The 18,042-nt window shown below is 49.2% G+C and overlaps 2 protein-coding genes across 2 annotated transcripts in view; one reads left to right on the top strand and one right to left on the bottom strand.

Moving 5' to 3' along the window:
- Positions 1-3,921: 3,921 nt before the first annotated feature.
- Positions 3,922-15,712, bottom strand: SIX4 (SIX homeobox 4). The gene is made up of 3 exons (XM_084288080.1): positions 14,491-15,712; positions 12,279-12,970; positions 3,922-9,767 (listed from the first exon to the last, which is right to left on the bottom strand). The coding sequence occupies exons 1-3, from the start codon at positions 15,678-15,680 to the stop codon at positions 8,971-8,973; spliced, it is 2,679 nt and encodes an 892-aa protein (XP_084144206.1). The 5' UTR covers positions 15,681-15,712; the 3' UTR covers positions 3,922-8,970.
- A 650-nt stretch (positions 15,713-16,362) lies between these two features.
- MNAT1 (MNAT1 component of CDK activating kinase) overlaps positions 16,363-18,042 on the top strand; it is a 120,183-nt gene continuing 118,503 nt past the window's right edge. The window contains exon 1 of the mRNA XM_084288421.1: positions 16,363-16,503. Within this exon, the coding sequence (XP_084144547.1) occupies positions 16,415-16,503 (89 nt within the window). The 5' untranslated portion in view covers positions 16,363-16,414. The remainder of the gene's footprint in view (positions 16,504-18,042) is intronic.

The following is an 18,042-nucleotide window of genomic DNA, read 5'->3' as shown; positions in this document are numbered from 1 at the left end:
GGAGTGGTCTTGATAAAGCAATACCTGGAAATAGGCTGCTGTCGGCATCCGGCTTCCAGGTACCCTTGTTTTTGGAACTGCTGGGTCTCTTGCCCAGTCCTTGCCCTCCTGGACAGACTTAAGTGTGCTGTATTTCTCCAGCCTGGTGTGGGCTGCCTTTGGGACAAATCAAGGGGAGATAAAAACCTGCAGGTGATGCAGGATGCAGCAAGGCTGACTGCACACAACTAGTTTAGAAGCTCTGGGAAGAACATTATTATATCCAAGAGAGGAAAAAAGGTTATAGAAGTCTTTAGGAAGCTAATGTCATTCCTAGCATACAGGAGAAATTAAAGTGGATATATATATATATTTTAAGTCTTAATCTGGTGAATGCTGACTGCATGCATACAGCACAACAAGCACTGCTTTTTGCCATAGATGAGCTGTGCATTTGTATGTCCCTTGCAAATGTCTTTAGGTTGGTATGTGCTGTGTTGCTTTCCACAACTGCCTACGATTCCCCTGCCTGCCCTTGTTTGCTCCGAGAGTGGTGAATAGCAAAATCCCTGCACCTTCCCAGGATGTGGGTAGGCTCTTAGCAGTCATTTCTTCTTGATTTATTATTTCAACAACCACTGCAAGAGCAGGCGCAGCTGGGACCCTGGCCTAACCCACCTCACCTCCCGAGAGCATCTCTCTCTCTGCTCCTCGGGCTAGGTGGGAGATGAAGGAAGCCTTTCCCAGGCCACCCTGACGTGGAAGCAGGGAGCTCTGGAGCACGCCTCACCTCCACGGGATGATCCACGCAGGAGCAGTTGCTCAGGAGCAGTTTGCAGGCTCCGTCTCCGAGCGGTTTCAGCGATTTGGGAAGATCAGGGCCAGCCAATTTATCGCGAGGGCTTCGCTCGAGGCTTGCTGTCGGTTGGCATGGGCAGGCGGCTGTAAATAGTGAATAAATGAATGGAGCAGGCTCCGCTCTGGCATAAGCAGCAAGTCCTCCTGCTGCTTTCAGGGGGCATTGCATCAGAGCTGGATTTGGCTCCTCGGGAGGCGGCGTGAGCCAGTGGGCAAAGCAACAGGGGGAGGCAGAGACCTGGGTTTGCAACCCGCCTCTGCCACTGACTTCCAGCATCACCTTGGGCAAGTTATTTCTTCTCTCTGCCCTCGTCTCCCCTCCTCCCCAGCTTGCGTTTCTTTTGTTTCTGATTGCCGTGAGCTCCTCAGAGGAGGGGCTGCGTTTTACAGCTGCGAGCGGTGTAAGGGACACGGCTACCACGCCGAAATAATTGGATGTCAGTCTGCAGAGCAGGAAAGAAAATGGTGCTGTAGCATTCTTGGGTCCTTTTGGGTAATGTAAGATATCTCGTAAAGCACTTTGGCTGCAACAACAAAGCTTATTGATCAGCCCAGAGCATTCCAAATTGAGACTTTCTGCCCGAGAAGTAGCAGGATGAAGAATTAAAGTACTTACACAGGAGAATATTGTACATGAGTTATTGAGTAACCATCAGCCCCGCGCCAGCGCTGCTCGATTTCTCTGGACTGTGTGCAACTTCTGAACATTTTATCTTTTTCCTTCTGCTTTCGCAGGCTCGTGCCAGCTTCTGCAGCATATAAAGTAGGTGCTATTTTTATTGAATCTGGCTTTAATGTAGTAGATTTTTCACACGTGTGTTGGTTTTTATTGTTGGTCTCATTCCTGAACTTTCTGGCACCTCCGAGTGTAAAGTCAGTTATGTGCACATTGTTTGGCAGATGAATTTCTATTTCTGGGAATCATTTTCCTTCTAAAATGTATTTCTATATTAAAAATGTGATCTGTATCCATAAGTGAGATATACTGTCCTGCACCTCCAGCCCAAAGACTTCTGCAGCCAGAGGTCGCCAAGGCAGGGGGATGCAGCCTCGCGAGGAGACCTCCGCTGTCCAAGCCACAAGCACTTCTGTTAAGGTCTTGTTTTACTGACCCACTCTCTGCCTCAGAGCAGCAAAAATTCCCCTCTGATCTCGCAGGAGGGAAAACCCAGCCAGAAAGGGAGGATAAAAAGCACTGTCTTTCAGCGTTGCCTCCCTTCCCAGCTACTCTCCCTGCTAGATCAGAGCCCGTCTCGCTGAGCCCTACCGTTAGCCCGAGCACAGCTTTCTCCCAGCTGAGCTCCCTCCTGCCTTGGCAGCCCCTGGTCCTCCCTCCAGCATCCCCCGGCCCCACGTAAAAGGGTCTGGCTCGGGGAGCAGGCTGCCCACCCTTTGGAAGGTGCTGTCCCCCTTTCTCCATCTGCGCACAAGCTGCCAGGGAACAAGTAACCATGGCTGTGTGTGGTTTTCTCGCCTAGGGTGACCTGGAACACATCTGCAAAGCCCTCCAAAGTAGTAGGAATGTGCTCCGTTAGGACATGATTCATCCTGCATACCGCATGGGTGGCTGCTCAGGGAGAATTTTGACATTTGCATAGGCAGAGACTTTCCGCTTCTCACTTGCCCTCCAACTCTTGTGCTCTGCCTGCTCGAGAAGGGGGGCTGCGGAGCCAGAAGGGATTTCCCCAAGCTGGAGCCGACCCGGCAGCAGTGGTTCTGTCCCACCACCTAAAAGGACAATGGTGAGCTCCAGGGGCAAGCTTAAAGCAAGAAGCTGCTCTCTGAAGGATGGCTTCAGCCCCTTAGGTCCAAGCAAAGCCGTCCGGAGCTGCTGTCCAGGGATCGATCAGGTATTTGGGAACTGCAGCCAGCCCCTGCGGGCAGGAAAATATTATTACAGTCCTACCGCTCAGGGAAAACCTGTGCCATGCCAAAGGTAAGTGATACGGACAGGACTGAGTCACACACGCTGTGTCTGGGAAGGAAAAGGAGTTGGGCAACAGCACAGTTGTCTCTTTCTACCTTTGGGCTGCTCCCAGGTAAGTGGCTTTATCTCAGCAGCTGCAGTGTGAGCAGGCTGAACCGCAGGCCAGCAAAGGACGGTGATGCTCTCGAGTTTGGGAGGCTGCTCGCTGCCTTTCGCCACCTGACTGCGACCAGCGGTGCTTGTGGAGTGAGCAAGACGTGTGCCACTGCTGGATAAATGGGAAAGACGGAGGAATCGTGAATTAAGGTGAGGAAAGGTAACGGCTTGGTGACCGAAAATGTGATAGCTACACCCAACTGGATCTGAACTCTTGGAGGCAAAAAAATAAAAATCTTGCAGACCTCATCTTGCTTCTTGGGGTCAAATGCAATTTAAGGGGTGGAAATGTGTAATGGATCTGTAATGGGTATACGGATTCAGTGAGGGAAACAATAAGGATGTACAACTTAGTTAGCTTGAACTTTGTGCTGCTCGCTTTGGCATCAAAACACCACCTGGGCAATCCTAGCTCTTGGTGCAGGAATTATTATTTTTTAAATTATTTTTAAGATGCTTCATTTAAATCCTTAAGTGTTGAGGGTAAAGAATAAATTTCAGGCTGTTCTCTAAAGTCTGCCCAAGCCAGGTCTGGTACTAAGTGCAATGTTCTAAAGAACATTTTCAACAAATTTAGTAAATAGGGATTTACCTATCCAGAAAGAAACCCTGATATAGAAAGTGACCCACTGCCAAGAAAGCTGTGATTAAATACTGACCAGTCCTAAGCAGTGTGTGGAATTTATTGCAGTAGTATTTTCTTAATTACGGTATAAATTTGGTTTGAGACACAGATTTAATGCCTAGAAATACATTTGATTTTTAATGTAATATTTTAGAAGCAGTTAGGGTCTGAAAAAAACAACATTCAAGTCAACAGAAACCCTCATTCTAGCTTAGGGAGGCTTCAGATCAACTCTGTGAGCAGCACAAGTGTTCACAGTTGCCATCACCCTCACAGTGAGTCACCAACAGCAAAGTTGCTACTTTAGATTGCTCTTTTAACACACAATTCAAAGCCCTCAGATATTGTATCTAAAGAGAAATACTTACACAAGATGTGTATAAATATAAAGTTTATTCAGTATAGTGTTTAGAAAAATAAGTTCACATCATCTCAGAATACAAATAAAACACTTAATTGTCCAGGCACAAACCCCTATTACAGTACAACAAACATACATACTTTAGATCTCTTTGGTTGGGTAATTAAGCACAGCTACGTTTGATGATACACTCTGGGTCGGCATCATCTAACAGTGCAGTAAAGACTTCTGATTATTCCCTCCTCTAATGCGTACATTCCGCTTAAATTTCTTATTTGTTGTAAGGCACAATAAACCCATATCACAGAAATAACTGGTTAGTTCTGGACAAACAGTACATGCAGCAAAAGAACAAACATCCTCTGAACGTGAATCCCGAAAGTCAGGAGATTCACCCTCCTCCTTGAGTTCAGAAATGTAAGAAGCTAGTTTTAAATTATATGAAACATACAAGTAAGATATAAAATCCTTCAAGATAATAACTGCTAGGAGATACAGGAAGACTTCAGGTCTCCTTGCTTGTAAAATGTCATTGATTTTGTTTCTGGACTTAGTAGAATTATTATTTTTTATGATTTGAGATGCTGCTTGACCACAAACACTACAGGATTCATGCCCCTGGGAGTTCTGCACATTTGTTTCACATGAAACTGGAGGGATGCACCCTGTTGGCTGTTCGTCTGTCCTTGGTAAGAAAAGTGCACGGGCACTGGAAATCTACATACAGGAAAAATTCCTGTGCACATGGGGCCAAATTCTGCCTCGCTTAATTTAACTGACCACGGTTATTGCAGTGAATCTCCCCATTATTGTCATTAATCTTGATAATGACAACTCTAAAGATGCTTCCAGCCTTACTTCTGGGGAAAATAGCTTTCTGAACGCGTCTTCCTGAATCCACAGGCAGGGTAAAGCAATAAAGGGAAAGAGGTATACGCTTGGATAGATGGTTGCTGTTCAGTTATAACTGTCTGAGTATCAGCCTAGTGAACCGCTTCGTGCTGCCACTGCGTACCGGGCCAAATCCGTCCCTGATCCAACTCCAGTGAAATGCATGGACCACATTCTCAGCTGGGGTGAAATGACATTAGTCAGTGGAACTGTGCTCGTTAGTCCCAGCCGAGGACCTGGCCGATAGATGCCCACCGTTTATGTGGCTGAAATGTCCTTTTAGGTAAGACCACAGGAATAATGCTGCAAATAGTCCAGAGAGAGCATGTGATTCGGTACATTTCTGGTTCTCTGCAAAAGTCTGGGTGAAATAGAGGCAGCTTTAATTAAAAGTAGTAAAGAACAAAGATTTTTTTTTTTAACGTTTATGCTTTTTAGGAATTTGCTTAAACTTTAAGCATATTTTTCCAAGCTGAGTCTGGGACCAGAAAAGTAGTAGAATTTGGCAACGTTTCCTGTAAGATTTCCAGTGGACTTACAAGTTACAAACATACGTGAAGTTGAAATGATCCTTTATTCTCATCCATAACAGGGAGGGAGGAGAAGTATTTACGCAAGATAGACAGTTTTCATTTAAACAACAGAACGGGGTAATAGGGACTGTCTGTGAGATTCAGGATGCTCACTGCCATTAATGCACGTGGGAGATGAGCATCCGTATCTCCTAAACACCATGTAAAATCCTCAGTCAGGAAACAGTGGAGCAATGCCTTATTTACAGCAGCTGAAGATCTGGCCCCAGATGCTGCTCGGGGCTTTGTGTACTGTCTAGGTAGGGCCGTTAGCTTTCTTGCTTGAGGGCCACAAAACCCAACCCTTAATTTACAGTAGGAGGAAAACTACCATTTAAATATCTATTTTAGAAACACTGTACCGTGCAATGAGTCTTTATATTGTGCATATGTACCTGCAGAAAACATGAGGTTACACCTACATCATCTGGAGGGAATGACACTTATTTTCAGTGGGAGAAAGAAAGAGTAAAACCTAATAACAAAAATAAGTTACTCAATATCTGGAAGACAAATAGATTAATCTTACTTTGTCCCAAACCACTGCTTTTACGTACATCCTCCACTCCCCCAAAGGAATGGGAGGTTTCCTATTTGAAGTACCAGACACTCCAAGATACGCACCACTGTAACAACACGCACAGTTTTTACACCAACTGTGCTGCAAAGCCATGGGATTCAGAGCCTCAGTAACACAATGAATGCAAAGGAGGAAAAAAAAAAAGTAACATGTACTGGCGTAACACCACAGTCTTTTCATTAATGGGACCTGATTGCTTCAACAACTGACAGAGCACTCTGAAACATCCTCTAGATTGCCTTTAAACATAATCCGAGCTTCACAGACCAAACGTCAAGCCCTGAACAACCCCTTCAGAGCCACGCACAGCTCTTGTTCCATGCACACGTTCTCCATTAATGCGACAACACAGGGTCCTTCCAATTTTCCAAGCAGTTGATCAATTAATGCAACGCAGATATGGCTACTGTGACCATCATCATCTTGGTTTTACAGGTGAAGAAGAGGGGGGGAGCACAGTGTCCGTGCTGGAGCCCAGCAAGGTACTCAGATAAACCCCCAGAGCAGAGAGGAGTGCTCTGGACTATCCAATTCCCTGCTCAGGCAGAGATCCCCTGAGCGTCAAGGAAGTTGTGCCAGGGGAACATACAGCTCCATGTTCTGCTTGTGATAATCTCCACTTTAAAGCGCCTGCCTTGGACACCCTTTTTGCTTGGGTGCACGTGGGGACAGCCAACTGCTTATGGGCTGCTGCTGTTTGCAAGGCACCGCTGACTCCTTAGAGCTGCACAGTGCATGCCTTGCACGCTTGCTCTTCCCTTTCTCTGCACTTTTCCCTGCAACCCCCGACTCTCTGGCTCGCGGTGTAAAACTACAGCGCTCACCAGCAGAGCTCAGCTTGGAGATTTCACAAAATACCTTGCAAAACATGCTGCTTTCGATATAGTGCAAAACAACAGCCAGGATGTCCATGCCACGCTCGTGGCGCGCAGGAAAAACCTTCGGTCCTTAAAGTCTTTCCACGGAACCAGGTAAAAACCAAGACAGAAACAGACTGGGATGTGCTACCTCTGTTCTCTTTCCTTTCAGTTTTGTTTTTTTTTTTTTTGTCCTTTACGAGTGTTTTTTTGTCTTGGGCCTGATGCGGAGCCCACGGAAGTGTATGAAAAACGTTCCCATTGCCTTCCAAAAGCTCCGGACCAGGCCCCCGGTGAGGATGAATACATGCCTTAGCTACTGTATATATTCACATTAGAATAAGAGATACAAATAAAACAGAAACACAAAGACTAACAGCATGTCATTTTTATACACCTGTAGTATTATTATTATTCTCTTAAAGCTTAAGGATGTGCTTTTCCATGCTACAAAAATTCCTCTGGAGGAAAGGCGAAATGTGTTCCACCTGCCTCGAGCCTGCCTGCTCCTGCTGCCCCGGCCGAGGGGCGAAGAGGGAGGGACCTGTCGGGCAGCTGCAGCCCCCACCGTCAGCCCCCGCGCTGCTTATTCTGGAAGGATACATAAATACACGCTTAAGTGCACTCCTGGATGGGGGCCTGCTTGCTGAAGAGCAGCTGAAGCTCTCCCACACGGGCTGGTTGGCCAAGGGGGCCGTGTAAACACGGGACTCCCCTCCCTGGCCCGCCCAGCCAACCTTTCACACTCATCTGCCCGAGGCAGGAGCCAAGATCTTTCCCTCTGCACGGCTGTGCTGCCCGTGGGCCCTCCACCGACTCCTCCTGCCCGGCTTACGCGGCGCAGAGAACCTATCTTTGGCTCCCTGCACCGCTGGTAAATGTCACCCACCACGACCAAAAGACTTTAACTCTTTCTTCTTACTCGTGCAAGTAGGGGCACTGAAGTCAGCAGGTCTACTTGCAAAAGTAAGGCATCAGGATTTGGCCCTGAGGACGGATATTTGCAAGTCAGTGTTTGTATTCCTCCTGCTACTGTGCTTTAGTAACAAAGATAAGGCCACTAGGAAGAAAGGCACATGGAATTCTGTAAAAAATACACAAAAAAAAAAAGGTTCAACTAATTTGCAAATTACTAACAAAACAAACAAAAAACCCCTGAACACAAAGACAGAGGGGGTAGAGACAAGGACCTCCTGGGTTTGTGAGACTGGGAGCTCATCTTCTAGCTTCAGTGTGATTAACATTTTACTTTTACAGTCTATTGCTTGAAAAACTACAAAAAAAGTAAAACCTTGTCAGAAATAACTACGTTTACTTCCTGCTCAAACAATAAAAATAAATTAAACAGCCAGAAAACGTTTTCCTTTTCAATGCACTGTGTCTAAAGTAAAAGGGAACATAAACCATAAATAAAATCCATTGTACTAATTTAAAAAAAAAAGTCTCCTTTATAAGAACTGAAACAATATTTACATTCATACTGGAGAGAAAGCTTCTGAGTTGCATAATTAGAGTTTCAGATGACGCTTTTCTGGTGCACTGACAAAATGCTAGCTGTAGCATTTAGAAACCTGTAAGTGTTTGATGCGAGATTTTTGGTATGAACACAAGTCTGCTGGAAAAAAGCAAACACACCAGTTACAAGATTATTCATGATTTTGTTTCGTTTCTTAACCTCAGACAACAAAAAAGTGGCCTGTGAGGTATCGTCTAGAGTTCTTAAAAATTTTTCAATGCCCATGGACTAGAAGTAAACAGCGAAAATGACTGCATCGTTTCTACCTTTTCAGAGCGAGATTTTTGTTTTCTACCTAACGTTAGGAGTGTATACTTACTGTTGAGAGCATGTTGTACTATGGAGAGTCTACTTAAATTATCAGCGGAGTAGCAGTTAGCCAAACCTGTACCCATTCGTTTGGTACTTCCCCTGGCGTTTCCTTTCTCCTTTAATCTGCTTAAAAGAGAATACTGCATGCAAACCAAGTGCGGCAACCTAATTCCATTGCCGGAGATTCCTCTGTACATTAATTCAGACCATGTAAATGTTCTTCTATTTTCTTTAAATGAAAAAAAAACAAAAACAAACACAACCAAACACCCCTCTTGGTGCTTGTTAGGGCCTCAACAGGAGACTTATCTAGTGAAACAGAAAGCAAAAAAAAAATTACAAGTCTTGCATATCTTCATCCATCTGAACTGTCTGCAGTTTGGCAAGCTCCTTTTTGTCCGTTTCCAGTTCTTCACAAACCGTGTCAACCATGTTACTCATAACATATTTGGATTTTGAATCCAGCATCATTAAGTTGCCAGTTGACTTACTTTCCGAATTAGGCAAGAAATTCTCCTTGACATCGGGTACAGCTTGCAGAACCAACCTGTGCTCTCTGACAAAATCTTGATGTACTTGTGCAGACGGGTGGCTGACACGGTCTCCGGTTGCAGAAACTATTTCTCCAAGTGCGGGCTGTGCTGTAGAAATGGACAAGAGATCTTGACTGGTAATGAGCGAACAGTTCTGAAGGGTTGCATAGTTAGTGTTGCTGATAGATATCACGGTGGAGGTACTGGTTACAGGCGATGACATGGACTGGCTCTCTGAGATACCAGAGTTCAGTTCTGCAGCATTTAAAAGAGTGGGTGGTGTGAGGGAAAAATTATGTGAGGGCGTTACATTCACTAACGAGGAGGCCAGGTACTGGAGTCCTCCGCTGGATATATTTTCAGAAGACATGTTTACGTTTAGTTGCGTGTTCTGACTGACTGGCATTAACTGAGAAAACACAAGGCTTCTCTCCAGTCCTTCTTGCTTAGCAGATCCTACCGTCTGACCTGAATTGGGAACTGTATAAACGACCGCGCTCGGAGTGAGGGGGCTGAAGAAAACCTTTCCTTGTTGCACTGTTGAAGAGTCGCTCGTAAAAGTTCCCCCATCAGATGTGCTGGGATTTACTGAAACGTTACCTAGGGAAAGGGAAGCAAAAGAGAGGAAAATACAGATTACAGTTGGCAGGGAGCTTTGCAGTCATTTTCTTAAGACACTTTGGTCCTCTTATCTTTGAGGTATGTACATATGCCAATATTTCATGCAACACAGAACAGCATTGCTTATAACAGGTGAGAGAAAATTTGGTATGAAGAAATAAAAGCTTCTGTTAATAGAAACCACTTCTAGAAAGAAAAAAAAAATAGGTTCTGGTATATTAGGTCTCTTTCAGGCTCTCATTAAGGGGCAAACAGTCCCTAGCCACGTGATTAAAATGAACGTGCTTTGGCCCTCACTAGTTGCCACCACTCAATTTCTATCTAAGAATAGCAGCATGGAAAGCTATTAAAGATAGTTCGGTGACAGACTCCAACTTGTGTGTGGGAAACCGTAGACACGTCACAAAAAACACGCTATTGCTGGGCAGAATCTACCTGAGTAACCTGCAGGGAAAAGTTCAAACAACAGCTCCTACCAGGCTGCCTCTGTAGTCAGTCAGGCATTTAGATGCAGTGCCGTTCACCTCGCTTCATCGCCTATTTCTAGAAGCCTCACCCCACTCTAGCCACCAAACAGTGTAAGGCCACCCAGCGAGCAGCTACCCTGTCAGAAAGCCATGGGACTGCTCACACGATGTCCCAGCTAACCAGGGCAAGAACAGGTGGCCAGCCAAGACCTGAAGCTGGTTTCACTGAGCATGCCTTCTTGGTTGTCGTTAGGACCATTCCTAAAATAAGATATGCTGACTCTTGGGACAGGGCTTCACTTTAAACACCTCTCTTTCTCAAAAGCTCTTTAAGAATTATATTTAAGAGAGTACAATTGGAGATACCTCAATTTTTTTAACAGTGCATCTCACCAGGGGAATAGTTTAGGTCCTTGTTTATTTCCATTAATCAGTTGTGATGATTTTTTGATTTACTCATATGTGTAAACCAGGAGAATAAAGTGAGGCAACTGAAGGTTACCTGGCAATAACGTATCATTTACTGCAGTTTACTTAAAACAGTCTGCAATGCACTTCACTTGGAACATGCAGCAAGCTATCCATGCTTCTCATGTTAAAAAAAAAAAAAAAGAGAGAAATCAAAGCAGCAAACCAGCTCTCTTGACTTTTCTCTGCACCAGACTAGACATATGGTGGATCAGTCTCCGGTGGGAATTGGTATTTTCAACACTGGGGAAAAAAATCTTCAGTGCATGGCTTATTATGCCCTGATTGTCCCATATTAAGGGACAGAACTTTCTTTCTCAGCTCTGCTGACTGTCAGCTTATACCTTGGAGCATGTGGATTAAACAGCTTTTGTAATTACAGGTGGTATTCAGACCAAATGTCTGATGCTTTCTAATCTTGGTTAAACTAATTACCAGTAATTTCCAGTGACTATAAGTGCCACATTTTAGGATTTTGTAATTTTGTACCCATTTAAAGTGTGCCTGTACAGCTTCAGCATTCCTATGTTATTTTAACAGCAACAGCAATTAACTCCCTGCACACATTTGACTGAAACAAGCTAATGAGAGCACCACTTGATTTTCCTTGTAGTGCTCCTGGAACTACAGCAATTCATTCAAGTTTAATCATTTTCATAACCAAAGATACAGTGGTTAATAAGTAACAACGTTTTCCAGTTCTGCTTTATAACTGACCTGCTTCAAAATAACAATCCAGAGCTGGAGTTGCATTCCCTACGATTCTTCCTCCCTGGCCAGAAGCTTCACTCTATGGTATGTTAAGACAAACTCTAAGGCAAACTCGGGGAGGAGCCTGCACACTTGGCATGTGAACCTGCGATGACATATTTCCCTTGGACTGAGGGCAGTTCTATCCAAATACCCTTGCATTTTGTATCTACAAGCTATTACATACTCCTATTGTTTCCCTGCAGTTTAATCGTTCTTAATTATAGGACAGAAAGCGTATGAGCGTAACTGCTTGGTCTTGTTGTGTCTATAGTCATTTAAAATTTATTTATGAAATGGTTTGGTTAAAAAAAACAGCACACAAGACAACCACCACAAGAACAACAACGGTAACAGCTTCCAGCTGCAGCAGTTTTCATTTTTATAAACTTTCTCATTAAAAAAAATTCAACAGCAAATGGGGAATATTTTGAATTACTGAAACGTGTAAAATTGACAAACATTTGTAAAGATTAATACCATGGGCTTCAGAGAACACTACGAGATAAAAAGAGTGTAAAATACCAGATTTCCTTCCCTGCTCTTGGTAAAGAAGCTTGGTTCTCATGTAATATGTAATTATGCTCCTACCCAGGAGCATAATCCACAGAGAAGGATGCGGGACACATTATAAAGGAACGCAAAACAGTACTTGATGTACTGTGCGCAGCTGGGGCCAAGGTACAATGATGGTACATCAGAGGAAAAGTATTATAGGTCCTGAGTATTATAGGTCCTGAAATACGAGGTGTGCCCAACCCCCATTTTCTCTTGTAGCTTTCCCTGTAACAAACAAAACTTTTACCTTGTGAAGCTGCCACAGAAACAGGAGGCAGCTGCAGAGAAGAAAAACCGATGCTTCCGTTCAGCAGCTGGCCATTTGTTCCTGAATTAGGGATCTGGACAATGCCATACTGGTTTATTTGGACAGGAGCAGTAAAAGTAACTACAGAGCCTCCATCTTGGGAAGCAACAGTTTCTACGCTTTCCCTTTTCACTTCTGAGCTTGGTATCAATCCTGGGAATGAGACCGGTATGTTGCTGGGGCTGAACGTGGCGGCTGCTGCTGTGTTAGGGACTGAAGCCTGAAGGAGTTTGAAGTCCTTAACATCTTCTGAAGATGACGACAATATGTCAGTAATGGATACCCCGTTGCTCACAACGCTCGAAGTGGTTTTGGGTGAATTTAAAGTTACTGTTTGGGAAGCCCCCACGCTGAGTCCATTGAGAATTACACCATTGGGTCCCTGAAGAAAAGAGCTACCATTGAGAAAGACAGGAGAAGTACTGGCAGGCACAAGGTTTCCATTCAACAAGACACCAGATGAGCTCAAGGCTATTTTAGTGTTTCCAAGCTGCTGCATGTACACAGGCTCCATGTGGCTGGGAAGGCTGAGGCTGGTAACTCCATCGGACGAGCTGGAGAGCGGATGTGGAGATAAATCCTCCTGCCCCTTACTGGATTCATCTTCCGTGCTAGGGTTGCCGTCTGACTCGCTAGGGGAAGAGATGGAGAGATGACATTGCATTACCAGGGCACACCAGTGAGCTCTGGACCAAAGGAGATGCCTTGCTTCGATATGGGTCGGGGGAGTTTGTCCAAACCGCTTTTAATTTCTATGCTTTGCCTCAAAGCGTGTTTTAAAGGCAGTCTGAGATTGAGGCAAGGATTTCTTAGACCAGAACACACCAAAACCGCCCACCAGCCGGCGTGAAACTTTACAGACTGCATTACAGCCTCGTAAACAGACCCCCCCTCGGCCGCCCGCTACCCCAAACAACCTGGGGGCGACCGCCTCGGGCCCACCACCCCAAGAAAGGGGGCTGCACGTGTGAGAGCAACCCGGCGGCCCCGGGAGCAGCCATTTGGGAACTTGCTCCGTGGCAGCCTGGGGAGGTAGAGGCAGGCCAGGAAGCTCCAGCCCGACCCTCCCGAGCTCCGCAGGCAGTGCCGGAGGCCCACGGGCGGCGGGGGAGGCCCTGCCTCAGCCAAGGGGGGGAGCTGAGGGGGACCCGCAGAGCCCCTCCTGCCGGAGCAGCGCCTATTTTTTTTTTTATTTTTTTTTTTTCTGCTGACTTGTCCGCCCGGGCTCGCATTTTTTTGGCTGCTCCCTCCCTTCCCCCTCCGCCCTTTGATGTGTCCCGAGGAGAGGGGGCCGCGGCTGCACAATCGCGCCCTTGGTTGAGAAATGCCTTGGGGCCCTTCTCGCTGCTGCCGCTGCCTTTTTTTTTTTTTTTTTTGCCTTTTTTTTTTTTTCTCTCCCTTCTCTTTCCTCCTCCTTTCCCCGCTCTTTCTTACTCTTTCTCCCTCCCCTCCGAGGGAGGGCAGAGCCCCGGAGGTCACCTCCACCTGCCCGCCTCAGCCCCGGCCGCTCCGACACCGACACCGGGGAGCGGGGGGGGGGGCACCGGGATAAAAGTTTCCCCTTCCCCGAGCCGAACCGGGAGAAGCTCCCGTTCCCCAGGGGGGGCTGCTCGGAGGCCCCGAGGCCCATTTCGGTTTCTCTCAGACCGGGCCCGGCCCCGTTTTTTCCCCCCCCAACCCCCGGCTCTTGAAACCCGAGCCCGGCCCGCTCCCGAGTCAGGTTTCAAAACAGAGCGGGACCCCACACCCCCGCGCGTCAATGATTAACTCTGTCAGGCGCAATCCTTAAATAAAAACAACGAGGAAACAAATAGTGTGTGTGTTTATGTGTGTGTGTGTGTCCCTCTTCTCCTCGTCCTTCCACACCCCCCCCCCAGGGGCTGGAGGGGGGGGGGGGGGCCCGGAGGAGAAGTTCTCCTTGTGGCCGCCTCCCCTTGGGGCTGGGCGGGCGTGGGGGGGAGCGGGGAGGGGGGAAGGAGGGGAGGCCGGGGCACGGCGAAGGTAAGCGCCATGTTTGCGAAGGGAAGAAAGAGCCGGGAAAAGGGAAGGCGGCGAGATGGGGGGCGGGGAAGTGAAGGGGGAAAAAAAAAAAAAAAGAAAAAAAAATAAAGGGAAAAAAAAAAAAAGAAAGAAAAAAAAAGTTTGCGCTCACCTCTTGGACTGCGTCTCTGAAGGGTTGCGGTCCCGCTGCCTGCGGTTCTTGAACCAGTTGCTGACCTGGGTGAGGGACAGCCCGGTGATCTTGGCCAGGTTGCGCTTCTCGGCCGGCGAGGGGTAGCGGTTCTGCTTGTAGAGCTCCTTGAGCGCGTTGCGGGACTTCTCCTTGAAGCAGTACACCGTCTCCTCGCCGTCCCAGATCGTCCTGGGCAGAGGGTATTTCCTCCGCAGCCTGTACTTGTCCACCGCCCCCAGGGGTCTGCCCCGGGCTCGCTCCGCCTCGGTGTAGCGAGCTTTGTACCAGAGCTCCTGCAGCAGCGGGTGGTTGGACGAGTCGAAGTTGTGGCTCTCCAGGATGCTGTAGAGCTCGGCGTAGATGCCCTGGTGGAAAGCCACCAGCGCCCGGGCTTTCATCAGGCTCTCGTTGCCACGTAGCAGATCGCTTGGGGGCAAAGACCACAGGAACCTGGCCAGGCGGTCCAGGTTCCCACCTTGCTGCAGCGCCTCGCACACGCAGGCGACGTGGTCCGGGGAGAAAGCCAGGGGGGTCTGCGAGGAAGACGACGACGACGAGGACGAGGAGGACGAGGAGGAGGACGACGACGAGGAGGAGGAGGAGGAGGACGAGGAAGGCGAGGCGGCGGCCGCAGCGTGGTGGTTCCTGGCCAGGAGCTCGGTGTGGAGCAGGACCTGCTCGGCGGCCGCCTCCTCCCCGCCGTGCTCCATGGGGAACGGGGCGGCGGCGGCGGGGGGGGGCGGCGGCGCCGCGGGGTTCAGGGCTCCCGCCGCCGCCCCGTCGGGGGGCACGGCTTCGGAGAGCATTTCCATCACATTTTCCTGCTTGATCTCCACCGCGCTCGTGATCTCGGCCGTGGGGGAGGCAGAAGACATGGTTTGTTTTCCTTGTTTTTTTTTTTTTTTTTTTTTCTCCCCCTTTTTTTTTTTTTTTTTCCCTCTTTGCAAAGTCCACTCCTCCTCCTCCTCCTCCTCCACCTCCTCCTCCTCCTTTCGGCCGGCTGCTAGCCGATCAGGTTTCCTCCCGGCCACGCACCGACCATTAACGACCGCTGCCGTGGCCAAGCCGTGCAATCGGGCTCCGCTCCGCCGCTCCCCCCAGCGTGACTCCCGGCCCCGCCGCAACACTATATGGCCCCGCCGCCCGCTGCCCCGGCCGCGCCCGCCCATTGGCTGAGCCGCGGCCAGGGGGCGGGGCCTCCCGCGTCCCCATGGCAACCGTCAATCAAACGGCCCCGCTCCCCCCTCCCCCCTCCTCCCCCCTCCCTCCTCCTCCTCCTCCTCCTCCTCACGGGCACCTCCACCTGGAGCCCCGCGGGCGGAGCGAGGGAGAAGGCATTAAAAAGGAGCGAAAAGGGAGAAGAAGCGTAATAATAATAAATGAGTGGAAAAAATGAGAAATAAAAGAAAAAAATTCAAAATAATAAAGATGTGGAACCGCTCGCGGAGACGAAAAGCGAGGGCGCCTCAGGCGGCGCTGCCCCGCCGGGCTGGGGCTCGCCTCAGCCCGCTGCTGGCTGCAGGGCGGCGATGCCCCGAGCCCCCTTCACCCCCCCTTCACCCCTTTCACCCCCCGTTATCCCCTATTATTCCCCTCCCGCTTCACCCCCCACCCCCCCGTTACACCCGGAGCTGCCCCGCCTTGCCCCGTCCCAGCCGTGCGGGGCAGGCGCTGCCCGCGGCGGCTCGTACCTGCTCGTCCCGGCCCGGCGGGGCTGCTGGGGGCCGGGGAAGGCGAGGCAGAGCCGGGCCGAGCCGGGCCGAGCCGGGCGGAACGCGCTAGGGAGGCGGGAGGGGCCGGCGGGGCCCTTTGGTAGCGGCACCGGGCGGCGGAAGGCGGAAGGGAAGGAGCTGAGGGGGTGTGTGGGGAGGGGGGGGGGTAGGAGGGGGAGGCGGCGGCGGCCATGGACGACCAGGGCTGCCCGCGGTGTAAAACCACCAAGTACCGCAACCCGTCCCTGAAGCTCATGGTCAACGTCTGCGGACACACGCTGTGAGTGCCCGGCCGCGGGGCTGCCTCTCGGAGCGGGGCACAGCCCGTATGGGGTCCGGCTGGGAGCCGCCGCCGGGCCTGGGGGGGGGGGGGGGGGGGTTGTGAGGGGTTTGTGAGGGGCTGAGGGGGCTGTGAGGGGCTGTGGAGGGCGTTAAGGAGCTGTGGGGTTTGTGAAGGGTTTGTGGGGAACGGTGAGGTGCTGTGAGGGGCGTTGAGGGGCTGAGGGGGCTGTGAGGGGTCTGTGGGGGGCGTTGAGGAGCTGTGAGGGTTTGTGGGGGGTGTTGAGGAGCTGTGAGGAGCATTGGGGGTCTGTGAGGGGCTGTGAGGCATCTGTGGGGGGTATTGAGGGGCTGTGGGGGGCGTTGAAGAGCATTGAGGAGCCATGAGGGGTTTGTGAGGGGCGTTGAGGTGCTGTGAGGGGCTGTGAGACTCAGGAAACACTGCAGAGTGTGAGGGTGCAGGATCAAGAAAAGAAGGGAAGAGCTTCATGGTTAAACATCTAATATGTTCGGTGCTGTGCTTGAATAATTAAGAAAGCCTAATCCTAATCTACCCACCTGTGTCTTTACTGGTGCGTCAGTTCTCCTAACGAACGGTGCTCTCTCTGAAGGGTTGGTGCAGCTTTAAGTATTGGAGAAGCCTCCTCTGAGCCGGTGCCGCCTGCGTTGTTTGCTCCTTACCTTATCTTGTAGCAGCAGGGTTGGGAGCGCTTCTTTTTGCTTTTCCCCAAAGATGAGTGCTTGTATCAGCTGCAGCCAGCAGCAGGAATTAGCTCAGTAACGTGCCTGCACTCATTCACCTTTGGATCTGGAGATATTTCTGCTTTTCCGTGTAAATTGTAAAGGTGCTGTTCAAGTTCTTTCTAGGTTTATGTGATAGAAGCCTCCCCCTGCAGTAGCAGCCCTTTCTTTTTGTTGTCTCTTCGTCTTTCCCATGACATTTACGTTGAGATGCTTGTTTTTAAACCACGCGTGAATTACATTTAAAAGACAGCCTGAAACCTTTACTTAACCTTATGCTCCCATCCACTGTAAGCATGAAGGAACTGGATTGCAACAGAGGACATGCGTATGTATATATAGTTGTGAAATAAAGGGTTAGCTTTAATGCAGTTCCCCAATCCTGTCCTCTGTGGCCACGAAGCACTTGCACTGCCGCCAGGGAAGGCACGCGGGAGAGCAGCAGATGCTCCCCGGGTCGTGCTGTTGTAGGAGGGGAGCAGCAGGAGTGCCCCTTTGGTGGCAGCGGTGCTGGCTGTGTGGAAGTGCAGCGTTAGCTGGACTTCAAAAGCTAACAGCCGCGTTGGGGCAAGGCTGTGCAGTTTTAAAATGCTGTTTCTATCTTCTGTTCCAGTGAAGATCAAAGGACTAGTGGTCTTCATGATCTTCTGCTTTCAAGCTCCTCCAGAGCCACTTCCAGCAGAGGACAGCATGTTTCAGTTTGCTCTCCTTCTTTGGTTCTCAGTGTTTTCTTTTGTAGCTGAGCTTTGCTTGAGAAAATGAGTCATGTTTTGTGCTTTTCTGGGTCCAGCTGCTGACA

This window comes from Netta rufina (genome assembly GCF_964035555.1).
Source record: "Netta rufina genome assembly, chromosome: 5".
In the NCBI taxonomy this organism is placed as follows: Eukaryota; Metazoa; Chordata; class Aves; order Anseriformes; family Anatidae; genus Netta; species Netta rufina.
Note: the sequence above shows the minus strand (reverse complement) of the source record. Positions and strands in the feature narration are given on the sequence as shown.

Excerpts from the sequence above, each read along its gene's own strand:
- SIX4 (XM_084288080.1), bottom strand. The coding sequence starts at position 15,680 with ATGGGCGGGCGCGGCCGGGGCAGCGGGCGGCGGGGCCATATAGTGTTG. Across the intron at positions 12,971-14,490 it reads TCAGAGACGCAGTCCAAGAG|CGAGTCAGACGGCAACCCTA; the intron begins GTGAGCGCAAAC and ends CTCTTCCCCTAG. Across the intron at positions 9,768-12,278 it reads TTCTGTGGCAGCTTCACAAG|GTAACGTTTCAGTAAATCCC; the intron begins GTAAAAGTTTTG and ends CCCTTTCCCTAG.